Source organism: Loxodonta africana, chromosome 18 (genome assembly GCF_030014295.1).
Source record: "Loxodonta africana isolate mLoxAfr1 chromosome 18, mLoxAfr1.hap2, whole genome shotgun sequence".
Lineage (NCBI taxonomy): Eukaryota > Metazoa > Chordata > Mammalia > Proboscidea > Elephantidae > Loxodonta > Loxodonta africana.
In genome coordinates, this window is record NC_087359.1 from 27,629,091 (window position 1) to 27,652,098 (window position 23,008).

At 43.2% G+C, this 23,008-nt stretch overlaps 1 protein-coding gene across 1 annotated transcript in view; it reads right to left on the minus strand.

Moving 5' to 3' along the window:
• The window catches only part of LOC135228079 (allergin-1-like), a 49,673-nt gene extending 26,782 nt beyond the window's left edge, over positions 1–22,891 (minus strand). The window contains exons 1-2 of the mRNA XM_064270900.1: positions 22,489–22,891; positions 15,392–15,773 (exon numbers count right to left, since the gene is read on the minus strand). Of these exons, the coding sequence (XP_064126970.1) occupies positions 15,392–15,773; positions 22,489–22,876 (770 nt within the window). The 5' untranslated portion in view covers positions 22,877–22,891. The remainder of the gene's footprint in view (positions 1–15,391; positions 15,774–22,488) is intronic.
• Positions 22,892–23,008: the final 117 nt, after the last annotated feature.

The window sequence follows — 23,008 nt, forward strand, 5'->3', positions numbered from 1 at the left end:
CCTTTGGTTAGCAGCTGTAGCACTTAACCGCTATGCCACCAGGGTTTCCTTAGTTTCACTAGCCACCAAAATTTCGTGAACATATTATAAAATCAGACCTTGATTTGGTTTTAAAAATCTTAAATCCCTTGTCAAAATTTTTCTAAATATAGTGGGAGAATTTTTAAATCCCTGGATGAGAACTTGTCATGTAAGATGTTTCACCCAGTAGCTGTATCAGTCCATTCAAAAGCAAATAATTGTTGAGACTGAGGATGTAAGGGGATGTGAAAGAATGTGTCTTTTAGATCTAGCACTGAAAACCATTTATATTGGCTGGGTATGGTGACGAGGGTGTAGGGATTTGGGACTACTGGATGTACATCTTCTACTATTTGGTTAATTTTCCTCAGATCTTGTATAAATCGGTATTCTTTTGTTCTTCGTTCTATACTGTTCTTTTCTTCACATTCTCTGTCTCTCACTCATTCTCTTCTTCTCTAGCCCCCATATCATTTTCTCATCCATTTTTTTTGTTGTTTGGTCTCTATTATTGAAGACCTTCAAGGCAACTAGCGTCTGTCTTCGTGGTCGCCCTTCAGTGTTTACTCTGGCTGGAACTTTTCTCAAGGGATATTGCCCTGCCTGGTTTTCAGGGCCTCCCTTACCGAAAACTGTACCCTGTCAGGTACAAGAAGGGGAAACCACACCTGAAGCCGCGTTTCCACCGTCTGTCTCTTCCGTGTCTCTCCCTTTTGTTCCCCACGATGGACACGTATTAGATAGAGTCCAGTCCCAACTCTGGCGGGAAGAGTGTATTCTCTTCCTCCAACTCTGTCCTCTCCCAGCAGCGGCAATAAGGAGGAGGAGGAGCCATAGCCGAAACCAGAGCCCATCCCTCCAGGAAAGGGTCCTTGCTGGAAGAATCAGGATGCACTTTCGGCTCCATTTCACCTTGAAAAAGAACTTGGTTAGAGGGGTTTATATTCTGATATAGTGATATAAAAGCTTGAACATAGGAGACTTCAGCTCATTTTTTTGTCTTTTAAAATTGAGCTGAAAAACCATACCAAAAATCAAGGAACCATACTGTGGCCGATGTTCCTGACTTTTTTTAGCTGCTATTTATGTCAAACATTATTGTATAAAAACATTATTACTATTATTATTATTTTTTTTAGTCATGAGTTCATAGCTCTACCTTTTCTAGTTTGTTAGGATGCACCCCAGGAGGGATTTTGTAGGGATTGATGAGTACCCCCCCGCCGCCATGTTGGGCGCTGTTTTGAAATGTTTAGTAGTTATTAATGGGCCAATTCTTCCCCTTGGAACCTGATCATGGTGAATTGCATGGTCTACCTGGAAGTCTACTTTTTTCTAATTAAGCTTAATTCAGCCAGAACCCCCCTTATCTCTTAGACACTGGTCTAAGACGCCTTGGGCACGGTAGACTTCTGATGACCTATGGGACCAATTGTCACAATTAAAGAACTGGGAATAAAAATATTCACGAATTTGATGACAGGTTTTGTACAAATAGGGGTTAGTGCAATGACAAAGATGACGTGAGATCTCTTCAGTTTCACACAGACAGTTCTACTGGTATGCACACAGATCACACATATACACACTCAGCTACTTGGCCAGCCTCACACTCACCCTTGGCAATCTCAACCTCTCAGATAATCCCTAGGGTGACAGAGGTGATCTTGGCTGCCTCATTCACACGCCCAAAAACCAAAACCAAGACTCTGGGGCCACCAAGAGTCCCTTATGCAAACCTACTCACAGGGTCAGTCATCCGAAGCAACAGTCGCTTCAGAAACTAAGAGTCTAAGCTCCCCCCTCCCCCTCCAACCCCCCCCCCCCCCGCCCGGGCTTGCTCTATCTGCCCTGGCCCTGAGCGCAACAGGGAGAGGAATCGTGGACTTGCCCTGGCGTTTTTCCCTTAGCCTGTCTTGTTCCCTGCTTACCTTATTTCTGCACGGTTAGGGACCGGCGGTGCCGTGGCAAGAATAGGGACCAGGCAATGTTTCCCTTTTGAGGTAAAAAAAAAAAACCCTCCAGCGGCCGCTTAAGGGTTAATTTGCTGGTCCGAGCCCTGCCCAGCCCTGGTCTCAAGCAGCAAAGTGCCCCACATTGGGTGCCAGAATTTGTTACCTCAAATCGAGGGTTTGAGTCGACTGCCGCAAAGCCAATACTGACACAGGAGGAGGTAAGCAGTGAGAGGGCTTTATTGGATACCGGTATTCAAGAGACAGAGGGGGTTAAATTTCTCCCAAATTCTGTCTACCCTAAAGGGTTGATGGGAGGGTTTTATATGGGGAAGATCAGGGTTACCTAATGTTTTGAGCACGTAGTCCACAGATGGTCTTCTAAGTCACAAAATAACTACAAAAAAACTCTATACTAAACTAAAGATATGCATATCAGGCATCCAGACCCTAATCAGTATATTTGTAACAGGCTGAAAAACTCATATAAGAATCTCTTGGCTAGTGGAACTGTTTTGCCAAGTCCACTGTGGCTGAGATAGGGAGCAAGAAAGAAAGTTGCCGATTAAGAATGCCAGAGAGCTGTCCTGTTGGTTTGCAGGCTGGAGGCCATTTCTCAAGAGAACAAAAAAAGAAGAAAGACCAAGGCCACAGGAGCTGAGAGAGCTCCGTGCCCCTTTGGAAGAGACCGATGCAGCTGGTGCAATAAAAGAATGTTTAGAGATTACTTAGAGCATCCTTATGGCGTTAGTCATGTCAAGCTCTCGATCACCTATTCTGAATAGGGGAAAACATGTTGTAAGGTATTAGGGTGTTTGTTATGTTTTTAGAGTGGAACAGGCTGCTCAGCTATATTTTGAACAGAGCCTGCACCGTTTTCCAAGGACTAGAGATTAATCACAGCTTATACAGCTATTACTAAAACAAATGGAAAATATATTCTCTCTAATACTAAAACACTAAAGAAAATGCATTTTCGCTACTTCAATCAGGGGGTTATTCAAGGACACTGCACACTATGGTGGCAATGCCAGCCCTTGGCTACTTGGGCCTAGCCTTGGAGTGACCTAACAAAATGAAATATTGTGTATTAAGGTACCTAGCATGGGGCCTGGTACATAAATAGTAGCTGGAAAACAGCCTCCCATGAATTCAGCGTTGGTTGGACACACATTTGCTGAACACCCACAGAGGGCTGAGTCATCTGGATCTGGGGCTACATCGGTCAGTCGTCTCTGCTTTAAGAGCATTCATTCTTTAGTGGCTTATGTTTTCTGACACTAAGTGTGTCAGCACTTTATAAATGCTTCATGTGTGTTAACACCTAAGCTTCACAGATGCTCTGTATAGATCCGGGGAAGGCTGGATTATAAGGCAGGTTCTATCATTCATCTTATGTTGCCTTTGAGGAAACTGAGGCTCAGAGTGTTTAAGTAAGTTACCCACGGTCACACAGCCAGTCTAGGTCTAGAAGAGCCTTTTCTCGTACCACTTCACGTTTCTGTGATACGGCGTGATAAGGTCTGTGGGAGGCCAGGAAACAAGGCATCTAAGCCACCGGGATGGAGGGGTCTGTGGTCTTTCCTGGGGAGTTAGATGTCCAATGAAGCAGGAAAGGGCATTCCAAGCAGAGTGGTCTTTCCTGGGGAGTTAGATGTCCAATGAAGCAGGAAAGGGCATTCCAAGCAGAGGGAATAGCATATGCAAAGGGAAGAGGTAAGAGAGCATGGTACAGTGAAGAGTGACCAACAAGGCTTGAAAGAAATGAAATTTGAAAGCATTTTTTTTTTTAACTGGTATATTTCTTTGGGAAAAAGAGTCTGATTTTGGCAGACGAAGGAGTCTCAGATGAAAGCCCTCAAGACCTGTGGGAGAGTCTTGTAGCTCCTCTGCTAACTTGGCCAGTTGTTTCTGGCACACCTCTCATCCTCACCAGGCTTATTTCTTCTTCAGTGCAGGCATGTTGCTTAGCACTGCATTCAAAATGCAGTGGGTGCTGAGTCCATGCTGGCTGGGATTGTTCCTGTTGTTAGCAAGGCCCTGGGTCTCATTTACTGTAAAGCAGTGTGTAATGTCTGTTCTAAGTGACCAAGAAGACCCTGGAATGGGGTGTGGATTACTCTGAAATGATATAAAAAATCCAAGATATCTTGTTAAGTGAAAAATCAAGGTGTAGAAAAGCATGACTATGATATGCTACCATTTCTTTAGATGGTCACACACACGTGGAATATCTGTGGAAGGATATTAAACCTGGTTGTTTCCCCTGGAGAGCAGGACTGAGCAAGCTATTCCTTTTATTTACTTTTTACCCTTGTGTCTGTATTACCATAAACACACACACAAACACAAAATGAAAACCAACCAACCAACCAAAAAATAAGATCGCTTACCTGCTTGGTTTTTACAGACAGTTGCATGTTCTGCAATTTCCGTAGTCCCTGGACACACTGTCATAGATTTTCCAACATAAATTGGCACAGAATTATTAAATTAAGTCAATTCAACCACACTTTTCACCTCTGCCAGTGAGTAGAGTCCCCCGAAGCTCTGAAAGAAAGCATGACCTGCTCCGAGAGCCTAAACTTGTCAGATGAGGGACCACTGAGAACACGGCAAGGAGTCTAAACCACCCACAAGCCCTTACATTATTTTCCGGGCTCTATTTTTATGTTACTCAATAGAGCCCGGAAAATAATGTAAGGGCTTGTGGGTGGTTTAGACTCCTTGGTCACCAGAGTGGTTTAGACTCCTTGGTCACTCTTTGGTCACCAGATTACGCTTGAGCTGGCCAGGCACATTTCCCTTTGCTGAAGAAAAGAGTCTGTAAGAAGCTTTGTAAGAAGAGAGCACATGATCCAGGTGAGTCCTAATCTAGCCCAGGCCAGTAATGAAGAATATTAATTTCACTTTTGAAAGAACCTAGGTTTTTTTCATGGGAAAGGGAGACAGGTTTAAAAAAATGTATGCGATATGTACCTTTTGGCATCTCTTTTCAAGTTTTGTGTCAATTGAATCCCTGGCTTCTCTGAATGAGGGCTTTCTCTAGACATGGAAGGAAGCACAGGAGCTCAACCCTCATCACTTAGTTCCCCCTCAGTTCTGGCAGTATCTCCCACAGCCCCATTCTACAGGTCAGGGTGCTGGGGCCCAGCGAGGAGAAGGAGCCTGCCCAACGTCCCTCAGCTGGCTAGATGGTGGCAGTGCTGAGACACAGAATGTCTTTCGTGCAAATGTAGCTACTCCACGTTTGTGTGCCAGTAGAAAAGGCAACTTTGAAATCTTAACCAAAGGTGGTCATGAGAGATGAAGAGTGAAAAGCAGTCAGATCCTTCACCTGCTTGGTTTTTATATATATTTGCATATTTCCAGCTTCCATGGGCATATGTCCATAGTCCTTGGGCACTTTATCTCTCATGGCTTTTGCTACATAAATTGGTACAGAATTATTAAACTAAATCAAATCAGCCACATTTTTCTCATCTCCTCTGCCAATGAGCAGTAGTTGAGGCTTCTTCTGAGGACATTAACGAGTATAAATGTTTTCTGTCAGATGCAGCACTTCAGGTGGGGAAGAGAGGAACGATGCTCTTGTCTTTATGTACTGAGCGTCTTCCTCTAAGTGGTAGTGAATGGGTTGAATGTGTCCCCCCAAAAGACGTGTTGAAGTCCTAACCCCCAGAACCTGTGATTATGATCTCATTTGGAAATAGGGTCTTTGAAGATGTTATTAGTTAAGTTACGTGAGGTCATACTGGAGTAGGGTGGATCCTAATGCAATATGACTGGTGTCCTTATGAAAAGAGGAGAAGAGACAGAGAACCAGAGAGCGGCAGGGGGAAGACAGCCATGTGAAGGAGGAGGCAGACATTGGAGTGATGCATCTACAAGCCAAGGAAAGCCAGGGATTGCTGGCAACCAGCAGAAGCTAGAAGAAGCAAGGAAGGATCTTCCCCTAGAGCCTTCAGAGAGAGAGCATGGTCCTGCTGACACTTTGATTTCGGACTTGTAGCCTCCAGAACAGTGAGACAACAAATTCTTATTTTAAGGCTCCCAGTTTGTGGTACTTTGTTATGGCAGCCACAGCAAACTAATATAGGTAGACCCAGTGAGGATGCTGAAAAATGTTATAGTTGATAAAAAATGCCCAGTTTGTATAGACAGGTTAAAGGATAAGCTCTTGCCTTTGATGAGCTTGCAATCAGCATGGGCTACATAATTTGTAGAGCCCAGGGCAAAAGGAAAATGTGGGGCCTCTTGTTTAAAAAATGTTGAAGAATTTCAAGATGGCGGCAGCAGAACATTAAACAAATCACAGGGCGGCCCTGTGGGACTGCACAGGCCAATGCCTATGAAGCCATCTAAATAAGACAGGGCTTTTACCTACAAAATGAGAACTCTAGTAAGTGTGAACTGTCGAGAAAGTCAACTTCATCTTCCCTCACCGTTCTCCTCTTTTCCTCCTCTTTCATTTTCTTCTCCTCCCAATTCTGATTCCCATTTCCCTTCCTCTTCACCCTCTGCCTCCATCTCTGCCCCTGCTGTCTATATCCATCACCCATTGTGGGGGGAAATGGTAAAGCTCCTAAAGAACTTACTTGCTTTGTATTTTTGTGGTATCCAACATGCCAGGATTAGGGCTATTACTTTTAGTGCCAGTAATAACCCCAGAGGTAGTAGCTGCAGGCAGAGAGGACAGTCTTCTCCACCTGGAAGAGAAAGCATTTGCTGGTCAGTTTAATCACACAACCTTCTCTTCCAATGACATTGAACTGTTGAGTGTTTACACAAGGGCAATCGCGGCTGTTTCCCAAGATGACCAGTATACTATGCAGCCCTGGTTCCCATATTGCTATGTTGTTGTTAGGTGCCATCAAGTTGGTTCTGACACATATAGTGACCCTATGTACAAGAGAAGGAAACAGTTCTCAGTCATGCACCATCCTCACAATCACGGATATACTTGAGCCCATCGATGCTTCCTGTGCATCAGTCCATCTCCTTAAGTGTCTTCCGCTCTTTTGCTGACCCTCTACTTTCCCAAGCATGATGTCCTTCTCCAGGAACTGGTCCCTCCTGATAACATGTCCAAAGTACATGAGATAAAGCCTTGCCATCTTTGCTTCTAAGGAGCATTCTGGATGTACTACTTCCAAAATAGATTTGTTTGTCCTTTTGTCAGTCCATGATATACTCAATTTTCTTCTCCAACACCATAATTCAGAGGCATCAATTCTTCAGTCTTCCTTATTCATTTTCCAGCTTTCACATACATGTGAAGCGACTGAAAACACCATGGCGAACCTTATAATCAAAGTGACATCTTTGACTTTTAACATTTAATAGAGGTCCTTTGCAGCAGATTTACCCAGTGCTATATAATTTGATTTCTTGACTACAGCTTCCATGGGCATTGATTGTGAATCCACGTAAAACGAAATCCTTGAAAACATCAGTCTTTTCTCCGTTTATCATGATGCTGCTTATTGGTCCATTTATGAGGATTTTTGTTTTCTTTATGTTGGGGTGTAATCCATACTGAAGCCGTGGTCTTTGATCCTCATCTGTAAGTGCTTCAAGTCCTCTTCACTTTCAGCAAGCCAGGTTGTGTCATCTGCATGTCACAGGTTGTTGATGAGTCTTCTCCAATCCTGATGCTGCATTCTTCTTCATATAGTTCAGCTTCTCAGATTTGCTCAGCATACAGATTGAATAAGTATGGTGAAGGAATACCACCCTGATGCATACCTTTCCTGATTTTAAACCACGTAGTATTTCTTTGTTCTGTTTGAAAGACTGCCTCTTGGTCTATGTACAAGTTTTGCCTGAGCACAATTAAGTGTTCTGGAATTCCCATTCTTCGCAATGTTGTCCGTAATTTGTTATGACCCACACAGTCAAATGCCTTTGCATAGCCAATGAAACACAGGTAAACATCTTTTTGGTATTCTCTGCTTTCAGCCATGGTCCATCTGACATCAGCAATGATATGTCTTGTTCCACGTCCTCTTTGGAATCTGGCTTGAATTTTTGGCTATCCCTGTCGATGTGGTGCTGCAACCACTTTTGAATTACCTTCAGCAAAATTTTACTTGTGTGTGATATTAATGGTATTGTTCAATAATGTCCAGATTCTGTTGGATCACCTTTCTTTGGAGTGGGCACAAATATGGATGTTTTCCAGTCAATTGGCCAGGTAGCTGTCTTCAAAATTTCTTGGCATAAATGAGTGAGCACCTCAAGCACTGCATCCATTTGTTGAAACATCCTAACTGGTATTTTGTCAGTTCCTGGAGCCTTGTTTTTTTGCCAGTGCTTTCAGTGTAGCTTGGATTTCTTCCTTCAGTACCATCAGTTCTTGATCATATGCTATGTCCTGAAATGGTTGAACATCAACCAATTCTTTTCATTGAAGTAACTCTGTGTATTCCTTCCATCTTTTTTCAATATGTGTTGTTCAATATTTTGCCTTTAGAATCCTCCAGTATTACAACACGAGGCTTGAATTTTTTCTTTAGTTTTTTCAACTTGAGAAATGCTGAGCGTGTTCTTTCCTTTTGGGTTTCTAGCTTTAGGTCTTTGCACATTTCATCGTAATACTCGACTTTGTCTTCTTGAACCGCCCTTTGAAATCTTTTACTGTTCAACTCTTTTACTTCATCATTTCTGCCATTCATATTAGCTGCTCTATGTTCAACAGCAAGTTTCAGAGCCTCTGACATGATTTTGGTCTTTTGTTTCTTTCCTGTCTTTTTAATAACCTTTTGCTTTCTTCATGTATGATGTCCTTGGTGTCATCCCACAACTTGTTTGGTCTTCAGTCATTAGGGTTCAATGTGTCAAATCTGTTCTTGAAATGGTCTCGAAATTCAGGTGGGATATACTCAAAGTCGTATTTTGGCTCTTGTGGACTTGTTTTAATTTTCTTTGGCTTCAACTTGAACTTGCATATGAGCAATTGATGGTCTGTTCCTCAGTCATCCCCTGGCCTTATTCTGACTGATGATATTGAACTTCTGTATCATCTCTTTCCACAGATGTGGTTGATTTGATTCCTGTGTATCCCATCTGATGAGGTCCGAGTGTCACTGTTTATGTTGTCGAAAAAAAGTATTTGCAATGTAGAAGTCGTTGGTCTTGCAGGATTCTATGATGCAATCTCCGGTGTCATTTCTATCACCAAGGCCATATTTTCCAACTACCAATCCTTCTTCTTTGTTTCCAACTTTTACATTCCAGCCACTAGTAATTATCAATGCATCTTGATTGCACATTTTTGTTTTTTTAATTTTGCAGTGCAAATTAGTTTTTCATTCAAAATGTTTGTACACAAATTGTTTTGTGACATTGGTTTCAATGTGTCAGCACTAGCCTCTTATCCCTTTCCATCCTGGGTTCTCCTTGGCCATACATCCAGTTTTCCTGTCCCTTGCTGCTTTCTCATCTTTGCTTTTGTAACCGAATGCCACTCCAGTTCTTGTCCTGTCCTATTAGCCTGTTGAAATAAGACGGACACTAATCACAAGGGAAACAGAAAGTGGCAAGTTTATTGTCTGGGCATACAAGGAAGGACTCGGGGTCTAGCAACCATAAGGCTACGTGCTCGCTGTCTGAGGCGGCTGGGGAGCTTTTTCTTTCCAATGGCGTCAGGGGTTGGGCTTGGTACCTGGAACTTTCCACCCTTAGCCCTCCCATTCGCATATTTGGAGGTCCAGATATTAAATCATCTTCTGTCAGATGTCCTTGTAGTGGGACCCCTCCCTTCTAAAATGGAATTGGGTGAAATCATGGGCTGGGAAATATCGTTGTTTCCAGTGACAATTGGGTTTGGGGCCCGGTGAAGGATGTGATCTCTTCAATCTTCGTATACTTCGAGGTGTAGCTTGGGCCAGTTCAATGGATGGAGCCACTGCCTGCTGCGACTTCCTGAAAAATGTTGCTCAAAACAAGCTAGTGGTTAGCATGACAAAGAAAGGGGTGGGGGGAAGGGTGTTGATTGAGGTTTTCGCTTTTGCACAGGTGTTGCCTATTTGGTTTTGTGTACTTGGTTGAACTGAGAAACATATTCCTCACATGTGTTAACCGTTTGATTTTTAGGCCTGTCTAATCTTTACTGAAAGATGAACTTTGGGGTGGCTTCCGTTCTGAGTTAGCAAGCGGTCTGGGGGCCATAGTCTTATGGGTTCCTCCAGACCAGTAAGTCTGGTCTTTTTTTGTACATTTGAATTTTGTTCTACATTTTTCTTCCACTCTGTCTTGTTCCTTCTATTGTGATCCCTGCCAGAGCGGTAGGTGGTGATAGCTGGGCACCATCTAGTTCTTCTAGGTTCAGGTTGGTGGAGGCTGTGGTTCATGTGGTCCATTACTCCTTTGGACTAATATTTTCCTTGTGTCTTTTGTTTTCTTCATTCGTCTTTGCTCCAAATGGGACGGGACCAGTAGATGTATCTTAGATGGCTGCTTGCATTTAAGATTCCAGATGCTACACACCAAAGTAGGATGTAAAACATTTTCTCTGTGAAGTATATTACACCAACTGACCTAAAGATGTCCCCAGCCCTCAGCCCCAGTAACTCGGTCCCTCAAGGTGTTTGGATGTATTTAGGAAGCTTCTATGACTTTGCCTTCGTCAAGTTGTGCTGACTTTCCCTGTGCTGTGTGTTGTCTTTCTCTTCACCAAAATGAACACTTGTCTACCATCTAGTTAGTGACTTCCCCTCCCTACCCCTTCCCTACCTCACAATCATCAAAGATTGTTTTTTTTTTCTGTGTGTAAACCTTTTCTTTGTTTTTTTATAATAATAGAATAGTCTCACACAATATCTGTCCTTTTGCGATTGACTTGTTTCAGTCAGCATAACGGCCTCCAGATTCATCCATGTTGTGAGATGTTTCGCAGATACATCATTGTTGTTGTTGTTGCATAGTATTCCATTGTGTATATGTACCATAGTTTGTTTATCCATTCATCTGTCAACGGGCACTTAGGTTGTTTCCATCTTTTTTGCTGTTGTGAATGATATTCAATGAACATAGGTGTGCATATGTCTATTCATGTGATGGCTCTTACTTCTCTAGGATATATTGCTAGGAGTAGGATTGCTGGATCAGATGGTATTTCTGTTTCTAGCTTTTTAAGGAGGTGCTATATCATGTTCCATAGCAGTCGTACCACTTTACGTTCCCACTAGCAATGCATAAGTGTTCCAATCTCCCTACAACCTCTCCAACATTTGTTATTTTCTGTTTTTGTTGTTGTTTTTTTAAATAGTGCTGGTAATGTTGGGGTGAGATGGTAGTCATCGTCCTTTTGATTTGCATTTCTCTAATGGCTAATTATCATGAGCAGATTTCCTCATGTGTCTGTTAGCCACGTGAATATCTTCTTTGGTGAAGTGTCTGTTCATATCCTTTGCCCATTTTTTAATTGGGTTACTTGTCTTTTGTTGTTGAAGTATTTTATAGATTTTAGAGGTAAACCCTTTTTGGATATGTCATAGCCAAAAATTTTTTTCCTGTCTGTAGGTTCTCTTTTTATTCTTTTGGTGAGGTCTTTTGATGAGCACTTAAGCATTTAACTTTTAGGAGATCCTAGTTATCTATTTTTTCTTATGGTGTTTGATTGCATGCTTGACCCATTTCAGACTGTAGAAGTTGGTAAAAAACTGCTTCATCTTGGGTAGTAGTGGTTTGTGTGTAAATCTGCATACTAGTCTTATTAACTGGTCTTCCTTGTAGGCATATGAATATCACTGACAGCATCGTACCTCAGGATAGATCTTGAAATGTTCTTTTTGATGATGAATGCAGCAGCATTCCTCTGTAATTTGTCATTGCTGACATAGGAGACCATATGATTGTCTGCTTCAAAATGGCCAATACCACTCTATTTTAGCTCACTAATGCCTAGGATGTTGATCTTTATGCTTTCCATTTCATTTTGGATGATTTTCAATTTTGCTAGATTTATACTTTGTACACGCCATGGTTTGATTACTTTTGGATGTTTGCAGCTGTTTCTTCTCATTTCGAGTGGTGCCACATCATCAAATGAAGGTCGGAAAACTTGATCCCATCCATGTCATTAAGGTCGACTTTACTTTGAGGAGGCAGCTCTTCCCCAGCTGTACTTTGAGAGCCTTCCAACCTGAGTGGCTCATCTTCCAGTGCTGTATCGGATGCAGTTCTGCTGCTATTTATAAGGCTCTCACTGGCCAGTTTTTTAAGAAGTAGACTGGCAGGTCCTTCTTCCTGGTCTGTCTTAGTCTGGAAGGCTCTGTTGGAATCTATTGAAATTGTGTGACTCTGCTGGTATTTGAAATACTGGTGGCATAGCTTCCAGCATCAAAGCAACATGCAAGTCACCACAGTATGACAAACTGACAGCTACATGGTCTGTCAGTTTGTCATACTATACTGCCGTAGACACCTCCGACTCTTGAGAGTTGGTAACTTCTTAGTCCACAAAGTCCGAAAGTCATGACCAAGCACATCTTCCACAAAGGAGTCATACCTGGAAGAAAAAAGCAGCACAGCATATAACAGATCAATTACTGGCAACATTATTAGGGTCATAACCATCAGAAAGGCCTGGCTGTTTATTGAGCAGAACCCTCAGCCATGCTGGTCTGATTTGTGTCACCCAAACAGCTACTACCATTTATTAACTCCTTGCAAGTCCTTGTGCTAAGCAATTTACACATATTGTCTTGTTTTATCTCATTTATAGTCCTCACATTTTATAGATGAGGAAAGTGAGGCTCAGAGAGGTTAAATGGCTTTCCTAAAGCCACACAGCTAGTAAATGGGAGGGTTGGGTTTTGTAGCCAAAAGCTGGGCTCCAACAAGCTGCCTCACTTGTTAGAACTTACTGAACACCAGGGTTCGGGCTCTGTTCTTCTGAGGATGAGGCTGGGTGAAATGTTCAGTGCTTAGGTGAACTTTCTGTCTTCGCTAACAGAGGTTTTGTTCTATCCTTCTCTTATCTTGATAAATGTACCTTCCTAAGGACCTGGAAGGTCAGGTTTGAATTTAGAATTTTCACACTCCTGAGGTTCTACTCTGTAATGTGAAAGCATGGGGAGAGCCGGTCCCAGCCCTGGCCTGTCCTCTTCCCACCCAGGCCCTGTCCTGCCTGGTGGGCTTGCATGCATATGGACCTGTCTTAGGGATCTTGTGCTGGTATAACAGAAATACCACAAAATGGATGGCTTTAACAAAGAGAAGTTTATTCTCTCACAGTCCAGTAAGCTAGAAGTCCGAATTCAGGGTGAGACAGGACTAGGCTGGAGTAGGGACATTTGCCCTCACCCCCTTTTGCACCTAGGCCGGGGAAAAAGGCGATTAGGACAGAAAGTGGAATAAGCAACCTGGTACAGCCATAACCCAGGTCCTAGAGAGTAGAACAGAGCACACAGGCCCTGTGGGGCACAATGTTCCTGCTGAGGAGTGGAACAAATTGAAATGTTGCAAATAAACCGTTAATACAGTTATTGCAGGACTCCACAAGTGCAGAATGTGTGCAAAAGAAGTAGAAGCCACCACTCTTTCTCCTTCCCGTGCCCGCTGAAGTGGGCTATGTGACGAAGGGAACCAGTGCACCTCCGTCACATCCCATAATGAGTTATGTCAAGGTGAACCGAAGGACTTCCATCATAAAGAAATGTGTGTGCACCTTCATTTGTATAACCCAACCTCTCCTCAGAAATCTCCGCCCTTCCCCCCCAAACCTCATGAATAAACATCAAAACCCCTCCTTCTTTCCTTGTTGAAATCCTTAAATACTTGGCTCATAGGCAAATTGGTGAGAGTCTCTCTGAAGGTTCTAGCCTTTACTGTCTCCTTTTGCTAGCTGCTGGCAAAATAAATTTGCTCATGTGACTCCGGGCTGCCTCAACAGTCTTATTGAGCTGCGAGAATCTGGTAGTTCAACCGAGGAAGGGGCCCTGGTAACAAGGGTGCCAGCGCCAGGGGAAGGCTTTCTTTGTCATCTCTGGAGGAAGGTCCTTGTCATCAGTTTTCATTTGGTTTGGGAGCATCTCAGCGCAGGAGCCTCAGGCCCAAAGGACTCGCACTGTTCCTAGCGCTGTTTTCTTGGTGGTATGAGGTGCCCCACTCTCTGCTTGCTTCCCTTACCTTTTATCTCTAGTAAGATAAAAGGTGATGCAGGCCACATCTCAGGGAAACTCCCTTTACGTTGGATCAGGGATGTGACCTGATAAGGGTTTTACAATCCCACCCTAATCCTCTTTAACATAAAATTACAATCACAAAATGGAGGACAACCACAGAATACAGGGAATCATAGCCTAACCAAGTTGATACACACATTTTGGGGGGACATAATTCAATCCATGACAGAGCCCCTCAGCCCACCAGTCCACATGCCATCCACATCCTGCATAAACAGCCCCCTTGGCTGAGTTCCAGAGATACTCACACCACGGTCCGCCTTTGTAAGGGTAAGCTAGGGAGGAGACTGGTGCAGGCCCTGGAAGAAAGTTTGGGTCTGACTAGACAGGGAATTGAGGTCAGGTACCCAGAATAGAAAAGCAGAACCATAGTTTCCAGGTAAACACATCCTTGTTGCTGCCCAGCCCCCTCAACCCATCAGGAGGTGCCTGGCTGATACTTTCCGAAGCAGTAAAAAAAAAAAAAAAAAAAAACCAAGCCCGTTGCCATCGAGTAGATTCCAACTCATAGTGACCCCATAGGTCAGAGTAAAACTGCCCCATAGAGTTTCTAAGGAGCTCCTGGTGGATCTGAACTGCCTACCTTTTGGTTAGTAGCTGTAGCACTTAACCACCATGCCACCAGTGTTTCCACCAAAGCAGTGCCCTCCCTCTAAAGCCCAGTGCTTGCCAGGGGCCACTCTTGCCCCTAGCTCAGGGTGGTGCTGGAAGTCTGTTGTTGTTACGTACTGCGGAGTCAGTTCCTCTCATAGCAACCCAGTGTGATAGGGCAGAATTGCCCCATAGGGTTTTCTAGGCTGTTATCTTTAGGGAAGCATATGGCCAGGTCTTTCTTCCACAGAACCAGTAGGTGAGTTCAAACCACCAGTCTTTCAGTTAGCAGCTAATTGCTTAGCCACTGTTCCTGCTAGAAGTCTAGACTCACCAAATATTAGCAGCTGGGCAGTAAACAGGCTATCAGGCAGGCACAGGTGTTAGAAATCAACTTAAAAAAAAAAAAAGAAAACCATAAGACCAGAAAACTCCAAGAGAGATGTAAATTCTAATGTGGTTGCTGAGAACCTGGGTGGTAGAAGGACACAGCAGGAATCAGAGTCAAGTCCGCAAATCTCACTACAAGGTCCTTCCTGCGGCAGCTTCTAGACTTTTCTATGGTTCATTAATGGCAGAAAGTAAGCCCATCAGAGTTTGTGTGGACCCTACTAGAAGGGTGACATTTGGAAGCAGGTGGCCAAAGTGGGAAGTGGGTGGGCAGAAGAGCAGCTGCCATTTCTGGAAGAAAACCGAGACCCTGTTGAAAGAATCTGGCTCAGGTAGCTCTTACCTATTGAAGGCATGGTGGTGCGCTGACTGTATTTTGCGTTGTTAGACCATCTGTTTTTAGCTTTACACTTATACTCTTCCCCTCCTTGGATGCTCTTCTTGGTGAAGTTAAATTCGGCAGGCTCCCTTTCATCCTTGGAAATAGCTGGTGACATGGCAACATTTTTTTCAAAGAAAGTGTAGTTGATGGGCAATGAGCCGTTGAGCGAGATGCAGCGTAGTATTATATATAGGCCTGCTTCTGTCTGAATGACACTGATGTTCAGGACCGGGGTGGCCACTGGGTCTAGAAAGATGAAAGTTTATGTTAAAGGACAAGCAGTATTACGGATTGAATTGTGTCCCCCCAAAATATGTTTTGCAAACCCTAACCTCTGTGCCTGTGGCTATAATCCCATTTGGGAATGCATTGTCCTTGTTATGTTAATGAGGCAGGATTAGTGTAGGGAGTATTTTGGGTCAGTTTCCTTTGAAATATAAAAGAGATTAAACAAGCAAGCCAAGAAGCAGAGATGGAGTAAGATAGATACCAAAACACATGGAGATCTCCAAGGAACCAGGAGGCTGAAGCTGAAGAGATAAGGACCTTCCTCTGGAGGCCACAGAGAGACAAAGCCTTCCCCTAGAGCTGGTGATTTAAATCAGACTTCTAGTCTCCTAAACTATGAGAAAATAAATTTCTGCTTGTTAAAGCCATGTACTTGCAGTATTTCTGTTATAGCAGCACTACATAACTAAAGACAAGCAGTTTGTGTTCACTCACTCGATTCACAAACATTAATTGAACCCCTACTGTATTTCAGGTTGTGGACCAAAGGTGAAAGAGACCCTTCTTGAGAAGTCAAGAAGCTCACAGCATGGTGGGAAAGGCTGGCAGGTATGTGGCACCAACCCCACTCAGTGTGACATAAGCTGAGTGCTGAGAAAGCCCAGAGGGTGGAGGGTGTCTTTCTGCTTGAGGCATCAGGGCCCAAGCATGCCTCTCATCCGAATCCACTATCTGTTTATTGTCAATATTCGTATCATTTTGCCAAAGATCCGCTTCCAAGTATAAAATTCAGAGGCACTTTAATTCTCAGTCTCACTCATTTTAAGATTATAATGAGGTGCTTTTTCTTTTTTTAACCAAAAAAAACCAAAGAAGTCCAAAAATATCATTTTCTCTAATTGTATTTGCATTTCTAGAATATCGCTGCATAATTATCTTTCACTTCCTCCAAAAATTCAGAAAGTAGCTCTGATGAATACATTCAAGGGAAGTTCTCAACAAGAAATGTGTGGGGTCTGATGCTCCATCAGGTCAGACCCTATTTCATAGCAGAATCCAGCTATATGATTTATTAATAAAACGGCATTATAGGGAAGGAAGGATAGTTGTTGGGTATCTATCATATGCCAGACACGCTGCCCACATTATCTCATTTACCTTTACAACAGTCCCACAAGGTTGATAGTATCAATCCCACTCCACAGATGAGCTAAGTGTGCTTCAGAGAGGTTAAGTAACTTGCCCATGATCACAGAGCTAGTAAGTGGCAGAGCCAGGAGCAACCCTAAAGCTCACGCTCTTTTTTTTTTAAACAATATGAATTTGGCCCAGAAAGGATAAAATAAAGGAACCAAATATGAGTAAAATCACAACTCTTAGAAAAAAAATTTAGAGTCTCCTGGTCCCATCCCTCCCCAGAGCAGGAATCCCTGTGACAGCATCCCCAAAAGAACGTCTCTCAGGGCTCAGAGGGCAACTTCGTTTGGGAATAGCACCAACAGAACACTTTTCCTATGGAGCTGATGTCTACCTCCTGTAATTTTCAAAAATCAGTAAAAAGAAAGAAAAAAATCAAAAGCCATTTCCTCAAGGCATTCTTGTCCATGCTGCAGAAACTGGCCTCAGTTCTTCCTACGCCTGGCCCCATTATATACAGGCTGTGGTAAACCAAAACATTAGGTTTTCTTTGTTTGTTTAATACAAACTACTCTGTGCTTGTGCATTTTAAAATATAATATAGGTAAAGTACATTTAAATGCTTTAAAAGTCAGGGCAATATAAAAAGGTTTATTCTGAACAGTCTCACTTATACTCCTGTCCCCATTCGCCCCATCCTCCTTTTCTCCTATGGATTGCTTTGGTTTCTCGTGTTTCCTGTTGGTGTTTCTTCATGTAAATGCAGGCAAAAACAAATTTATCTTCTTACCTCTCCCTTTCTTACACAGAGGATGGAAGAGCATTTATACTATTCTGCACTTTGCTTTTGTTGTTTTTTTTTTTAACCTAACAATATGTGTTAGGGGTCTTTCCATAGAGAAACTTCCTCATCCTTTTTCACTGCTGCATAGTATTTCATTGGCTGGAGATGCTCTGGTTTATCTACATAGTCCTTAATTGTAGTGTTGATGAAGAATATTGAATATACCATGGACTGCCAAAACAACAAACAAATCTGTCTTGGAGGAAGTACAACCAGAATGCTCTAGAAGCAAGGATGGTGAGACTTCGTCTCACATACTTTGGACATGTTATCAGGAGGGGTCAGCCCCTGGAGAAGGACATCATGCTTGGTAAAGTAGAACCCACCCACTGCTATCAAGTCTATTCCGATTCATAACGACCCTATAGGACAGAGTAGAACTGCCCCATAGAGTTTCCAAGGAGTGTCTGGCGGATTTGAACTGCCAACCTCTTGGTTAGCAGCTGTATTACTTAACCACTACGCCACCAGGGTTTCCTGGTAAAGTAGACGGTTATCGAAAAAGAGGAAGACCCTCAATGAGATGGATTGACACAGTGGCGGCAACGATAGGCTTAAGCATAACTACTATCATGAGGATGGTGCAGGACCGGGCAGTGTTTCATTCTGTTGTATACAGGGTCACTGTGAGCTGGAACCGACTCAATGGTACCTAACAACAACTGTTGTTGGACACTTCGGTTGTTTCCAATCTTTTTCTGTTGCGAAGAGTGACTGCCCAACATGACTGATGTAATTGGTTCCACTGAAGGGTACAAGTGAAAAATGTTGAGTTGGCAAATGTTGTGTTGCCAGTATTTTTACAACAATTAAAAAAAAAGTGCTATAATAAATAATCTCTCACACACATTATTTTGTACATGTGAAGTATGCCTGTAGAATAAGTCCTAGAAGAGGGATTGCTAGGTCAGAGGGTAAATGCCTTTGTAATTTTGGTTTTGCAGCTGTTTTTAACCTAAGAGTAAGGCTGCATTTGCCCCTATTACATCTAAGTCTGGCAGTGTGGCTCGATCAGTCTAACTGGTTGAAATCTTTTTAAGGCTTGAGTCTGCCAGACATCTTCCATCCACACACTCGCCAGAGCCTGTGTGTTTCCAGCTGTTGTAATGTCTTTCTGTATAATAAAAAATAAAAGAGAAAATAAATAACAAAGCCGTTCTACAATAGCGTAATCACTGTAACAAATTGCAAATGCTTGTGTACAGGAAACTTGTGCATTGATGCTTTTACTAGGAAGGCAGGCTGTGGGTAGATTTTATGCAAGATTTTTTTTTTTTTTTTTTAATAGAAGCTCAGGAAATGAAGAGCTGATGTTATTTAATCAGTTGACTTAAGGTCTCAGCTCTCAAGTTCATAAACCACCTAAGACTGGGCTTATTACTTATAGGGGGTGGGGTTAGACGGAGGATACCCACACCATTGGTGGGTCCTGTCTTCGTCTTTTCTCACACAGAATCTTAGTGATTTGAAGGGCAAACAGGTACTCTCGCTGGTCAAGTAAGCCGCTACCCTCCTGTGGTGAAATGAGTTCCTTTATGTGGCCTCTTGCCTTGGTTCTTGGAAAAACAGCCTGAGAGATTTTTCTCCTAAGCCCTGAGAAGTTACCTTTCCCCTAGTTTTCTACCCCAGAGGGTACGTTAGTTTTTACCAGATTGTCATTTCTTGGGTAAGCTATAAACAAATTGATTGGTTTGATACTTTTTGTCTGGCCCACGGCTGGCTGCACCTTGCCCTGTGATTGCTTTATTTTACACACCTTGCAGGAATTTGTCAATATACTATAAACCAAACCAAACCCACTGCCATCGATTCGACTCTGACTCATAGCGACCCTGTAGGACACAGTAGAACTGCCCCATAGAGTTTCCAAGGAGCGCCTGGTAGATTATGCAAATGACGTGACTATAGATTATGCAAATGAAGTGACTACCGAAGGGATTGTTCGATTCATGGCCCTGCTGGGAGGACCATACGTTGAAATTGACAAGGAGTTTGCTTATGTATGTAGCCAAATCCACAGAGGTCATGGAAAGAGGAAAAGAAGAAACAGCAAGAGAGGCAAGAGGAGGGAAGAAGAGAGACAGGAAGCAAGGAATCCCCTAAAAGAGCTGTTACATGGGGCAAGGGCTGTAACACTGAAGACAGCAAGAGGCCTGGAAGAGGTCCTGTGGCAGAGTCAGCGGTGACTGGCCTGGAAGGGGCCCTGCAGCAGAGTTGGCCTGCAGCAGAGTTAGAAGTGATGGCAGAAACTTCCTGCTGGGAATGCAGCTGAGAAGGCTGAACAAAGCGGCTACACTATGAGCTTGGTCAGTTAGCAGTGGAGAGGCCAACAGCAGGGAGGCTGAAGGCAGAGAGGTCTGCATGGCCAAGAGGAGGCCTGTCCTGGGCGGGGCTGAGAGGAGGCCTGCATGGCTGCACCACAGAGAGAAAGGCCTGCTTGCTTGCATGGCCAAGAGGAGTAGAGAGCGCTGTCCTGCACTGAATAAGGGAGGGACGTGCTCTCCAAGTTTTGGAAGCCTTCCAGTCTTTGCCTACATGCTTCCTGATCTTGATCCCAAGTTGTAGCCTATTGATCCTGATCCTGAGTAACACCCTGATACTTCCGCCCTGTCTTAGTCATTTAGTGCTGATATAAGACAAATACCCCAAGTGGGTGACTTTAACAAAGAGAAGTTAATTTTTTCACAGTAACATTGACTAAAAGCCCAAATTCAGGGTGTCAGCTCCAGGGGAAGGCTTTCTCTCTCTGTCGACTCTGGAGAGAGGTCCTTGTCCTCAATCTTTCCCTGACTGAGGACCTTCTCAGGTGCAGGGACCCTGTGTTTAAAGGATATACTCTGCTCCTGGTGCTTCTTTCTTGGTGGTATGAGGGATAAAAGGTGGTGCAGGCCACACCCCAGGGAAACTCCCTTTACTTTGGTTCAGGGAAGTGACCTGAGTAAGGGTGGGTGTTATAATCCCACCCTAATCCTCTTAACATAAAATTAGAATCACAAAATGGGGGACAACTACACAACACTGGGAATCATGGCTGAACCAAGTTGACACATATTTTGGGGGGACACAATTCGATCCATGACACCCTCCCAAAAAAACACTTAACTGTAAGTACAGTTTGTGAGTTCTGTGGGATATTGCAATGAATTATCGAACTTTGCAGAGAAATAGAGAGTGCTGTGGGGACTGGGAGGACAGCTAATGTCAGAACTGGTAAAAAGTTGGAGAGTGTAGGTATGTCCAACCTCCGTAGGAATCAGCTTTGTGCTGATCTTGATTCTCATCCTGCCTCCTGAAGTTAGAAGACTTCAGGCCCTACTAGGACTTTATACCTCCCCACCTCATTCCACCCGCTGTGGCCTGAGATTCTCACATAGAGTTAAAACCAGACAATGCTAGGGGCACTGTATCCTATCTTCTCAATTCATGTTTTAGTAATTAAGGACTGCAGATGTATCCAAGGCATATCAAGTGGAATATCCAAGGTTGCAAGGAAGCTATATAGAATGAGGATGAGAACATAGGTTCCCTGATGCCTGCTCCATCATTCTTTCCACAATACAGAGCACCCAGTCTAGCAGGAGTCTGACCACTAGAGAATATAATCGGTGGAGTTACTACCCTCAAGTTAACCATCACATTCTAGTACGAGGCTTGCATCTACCATCCCTTTCTTTAAATAGCTTTTATAGTTATGGTTTCTATTCAGTTTGTGTCCAAAACTGTCTTATGATCATTTAGGGAAGCTCAAGGCATCACCTCAAACCTTATGCAAAAGTTTGCATCTGTGGTTTTGTGAGCATTTCTGGGGAAATATTCAGTGCAATCATTACATTATTTAAGATGGTTATAACCTATAAAGCTGAGAACCATTGATCTAGAGTAACGCTGTCCAGTAATACCTTCTGCAATAATGAAAATGATCTGTGCCTGTGTTGTCCAATATGGAGGCCACCAGCCACTTCTGGCTATTGAGCACTTAAAATATGACTAAAGAGACTGAAGAAGTAAATTTTTTAATATCATCTAATTTTAATTAATTTAAATTTAAATAGCCATGTGTGAGTAGTGGCTACCACACAGGACAGTGCAGACCTAGAGAACCGCTCAGAGTTGATCAAGAAAATTGGGATGCCTATGTTTAGAAGACTCCAAGTACGATGTACACATATTACCTGAAATCCTCACATGTTAACTCCTCTCCCGGGAGTTCATTATCATAAAGGTCACCTTCACAGTTGAGGCCATTAATGCTGGATTGTGAGGAGCTTGGGGGGGAGGATGGAAGAGAAAAATACAGACATAATAAATTGTAGTTGGGCAGGAGGAGTGCTAGCTAATGGGTCACCTGGTCTGTGGCCCTTGCAAGGGGAAGATGTTGGGGAGAAGCCTGAGACTTTAAAGACCTTCTACATAGGGTCCAACACTGAAACCTGGTGCCTTGAGTCTTCAGAGAAGAAGTAATTTTTACTTACATGATGGGAATCATGGAGTAAAATATCTAGAAAATATCTCAACAATTTGGAAAATTGTTGAGATATGAGACTTTTTGTCTAAGGCAATCAGCCTATCATTATCTGAAATTGTAAAAAGTCTTTGAAAGAGAAAGTGAAACTTGAATTATTAAGAATAATTATCTCGTTGACACGCTTCCCAGGCTTTTGAGTGAGTGCTCGTAAGGGACACGGAGAGCACTTAGTGGAACAGAAAAGATCCCACAAATCACAGGGGCTCCAAATAACAAAGGCCATTTACCTACCGATGTGAAGGTGAAGTCAGGACTGTATTTAGCACAGTGGAAATCTCCATTTATAGGATCTTGGACTTTGCATTTGTAGGGGCCCAAATCATGGGCTTCTGAGATGCTTAGGTTGAAAATATTGGATTCACCTTTCGTATCTTCACTTCTCAGGTATTTCTCACCCCGAAAAAAAGAGTACTTGATTGCCAGAGATTTTTTCTTGGTGGAACAAATCAGAGATACATTTTGACCCTTTGTGACCACACTGGTTTGTGATGACAATCTAGGCCAAGGGCATTCTGGAAAAAAGACAACAAAGAAGTCCTCGTTAATATCCCTTAATGGTAACTCAGTGGTCTTCCTGCCACATGTATGTGGATCGAAGTGGTAGGAACACCCCATTCTTGAAGTGTTGCCCTACGTGAGGCTCTAGTTGCCTGCATAGCCTGGCTGACCAGTGTGTGAGGAAGCCTCAGGGCCTGCAGAGGCTCCTCGCAGTGAGTGATGGGTGGGCTTCATCAGCAAATTCCTCTG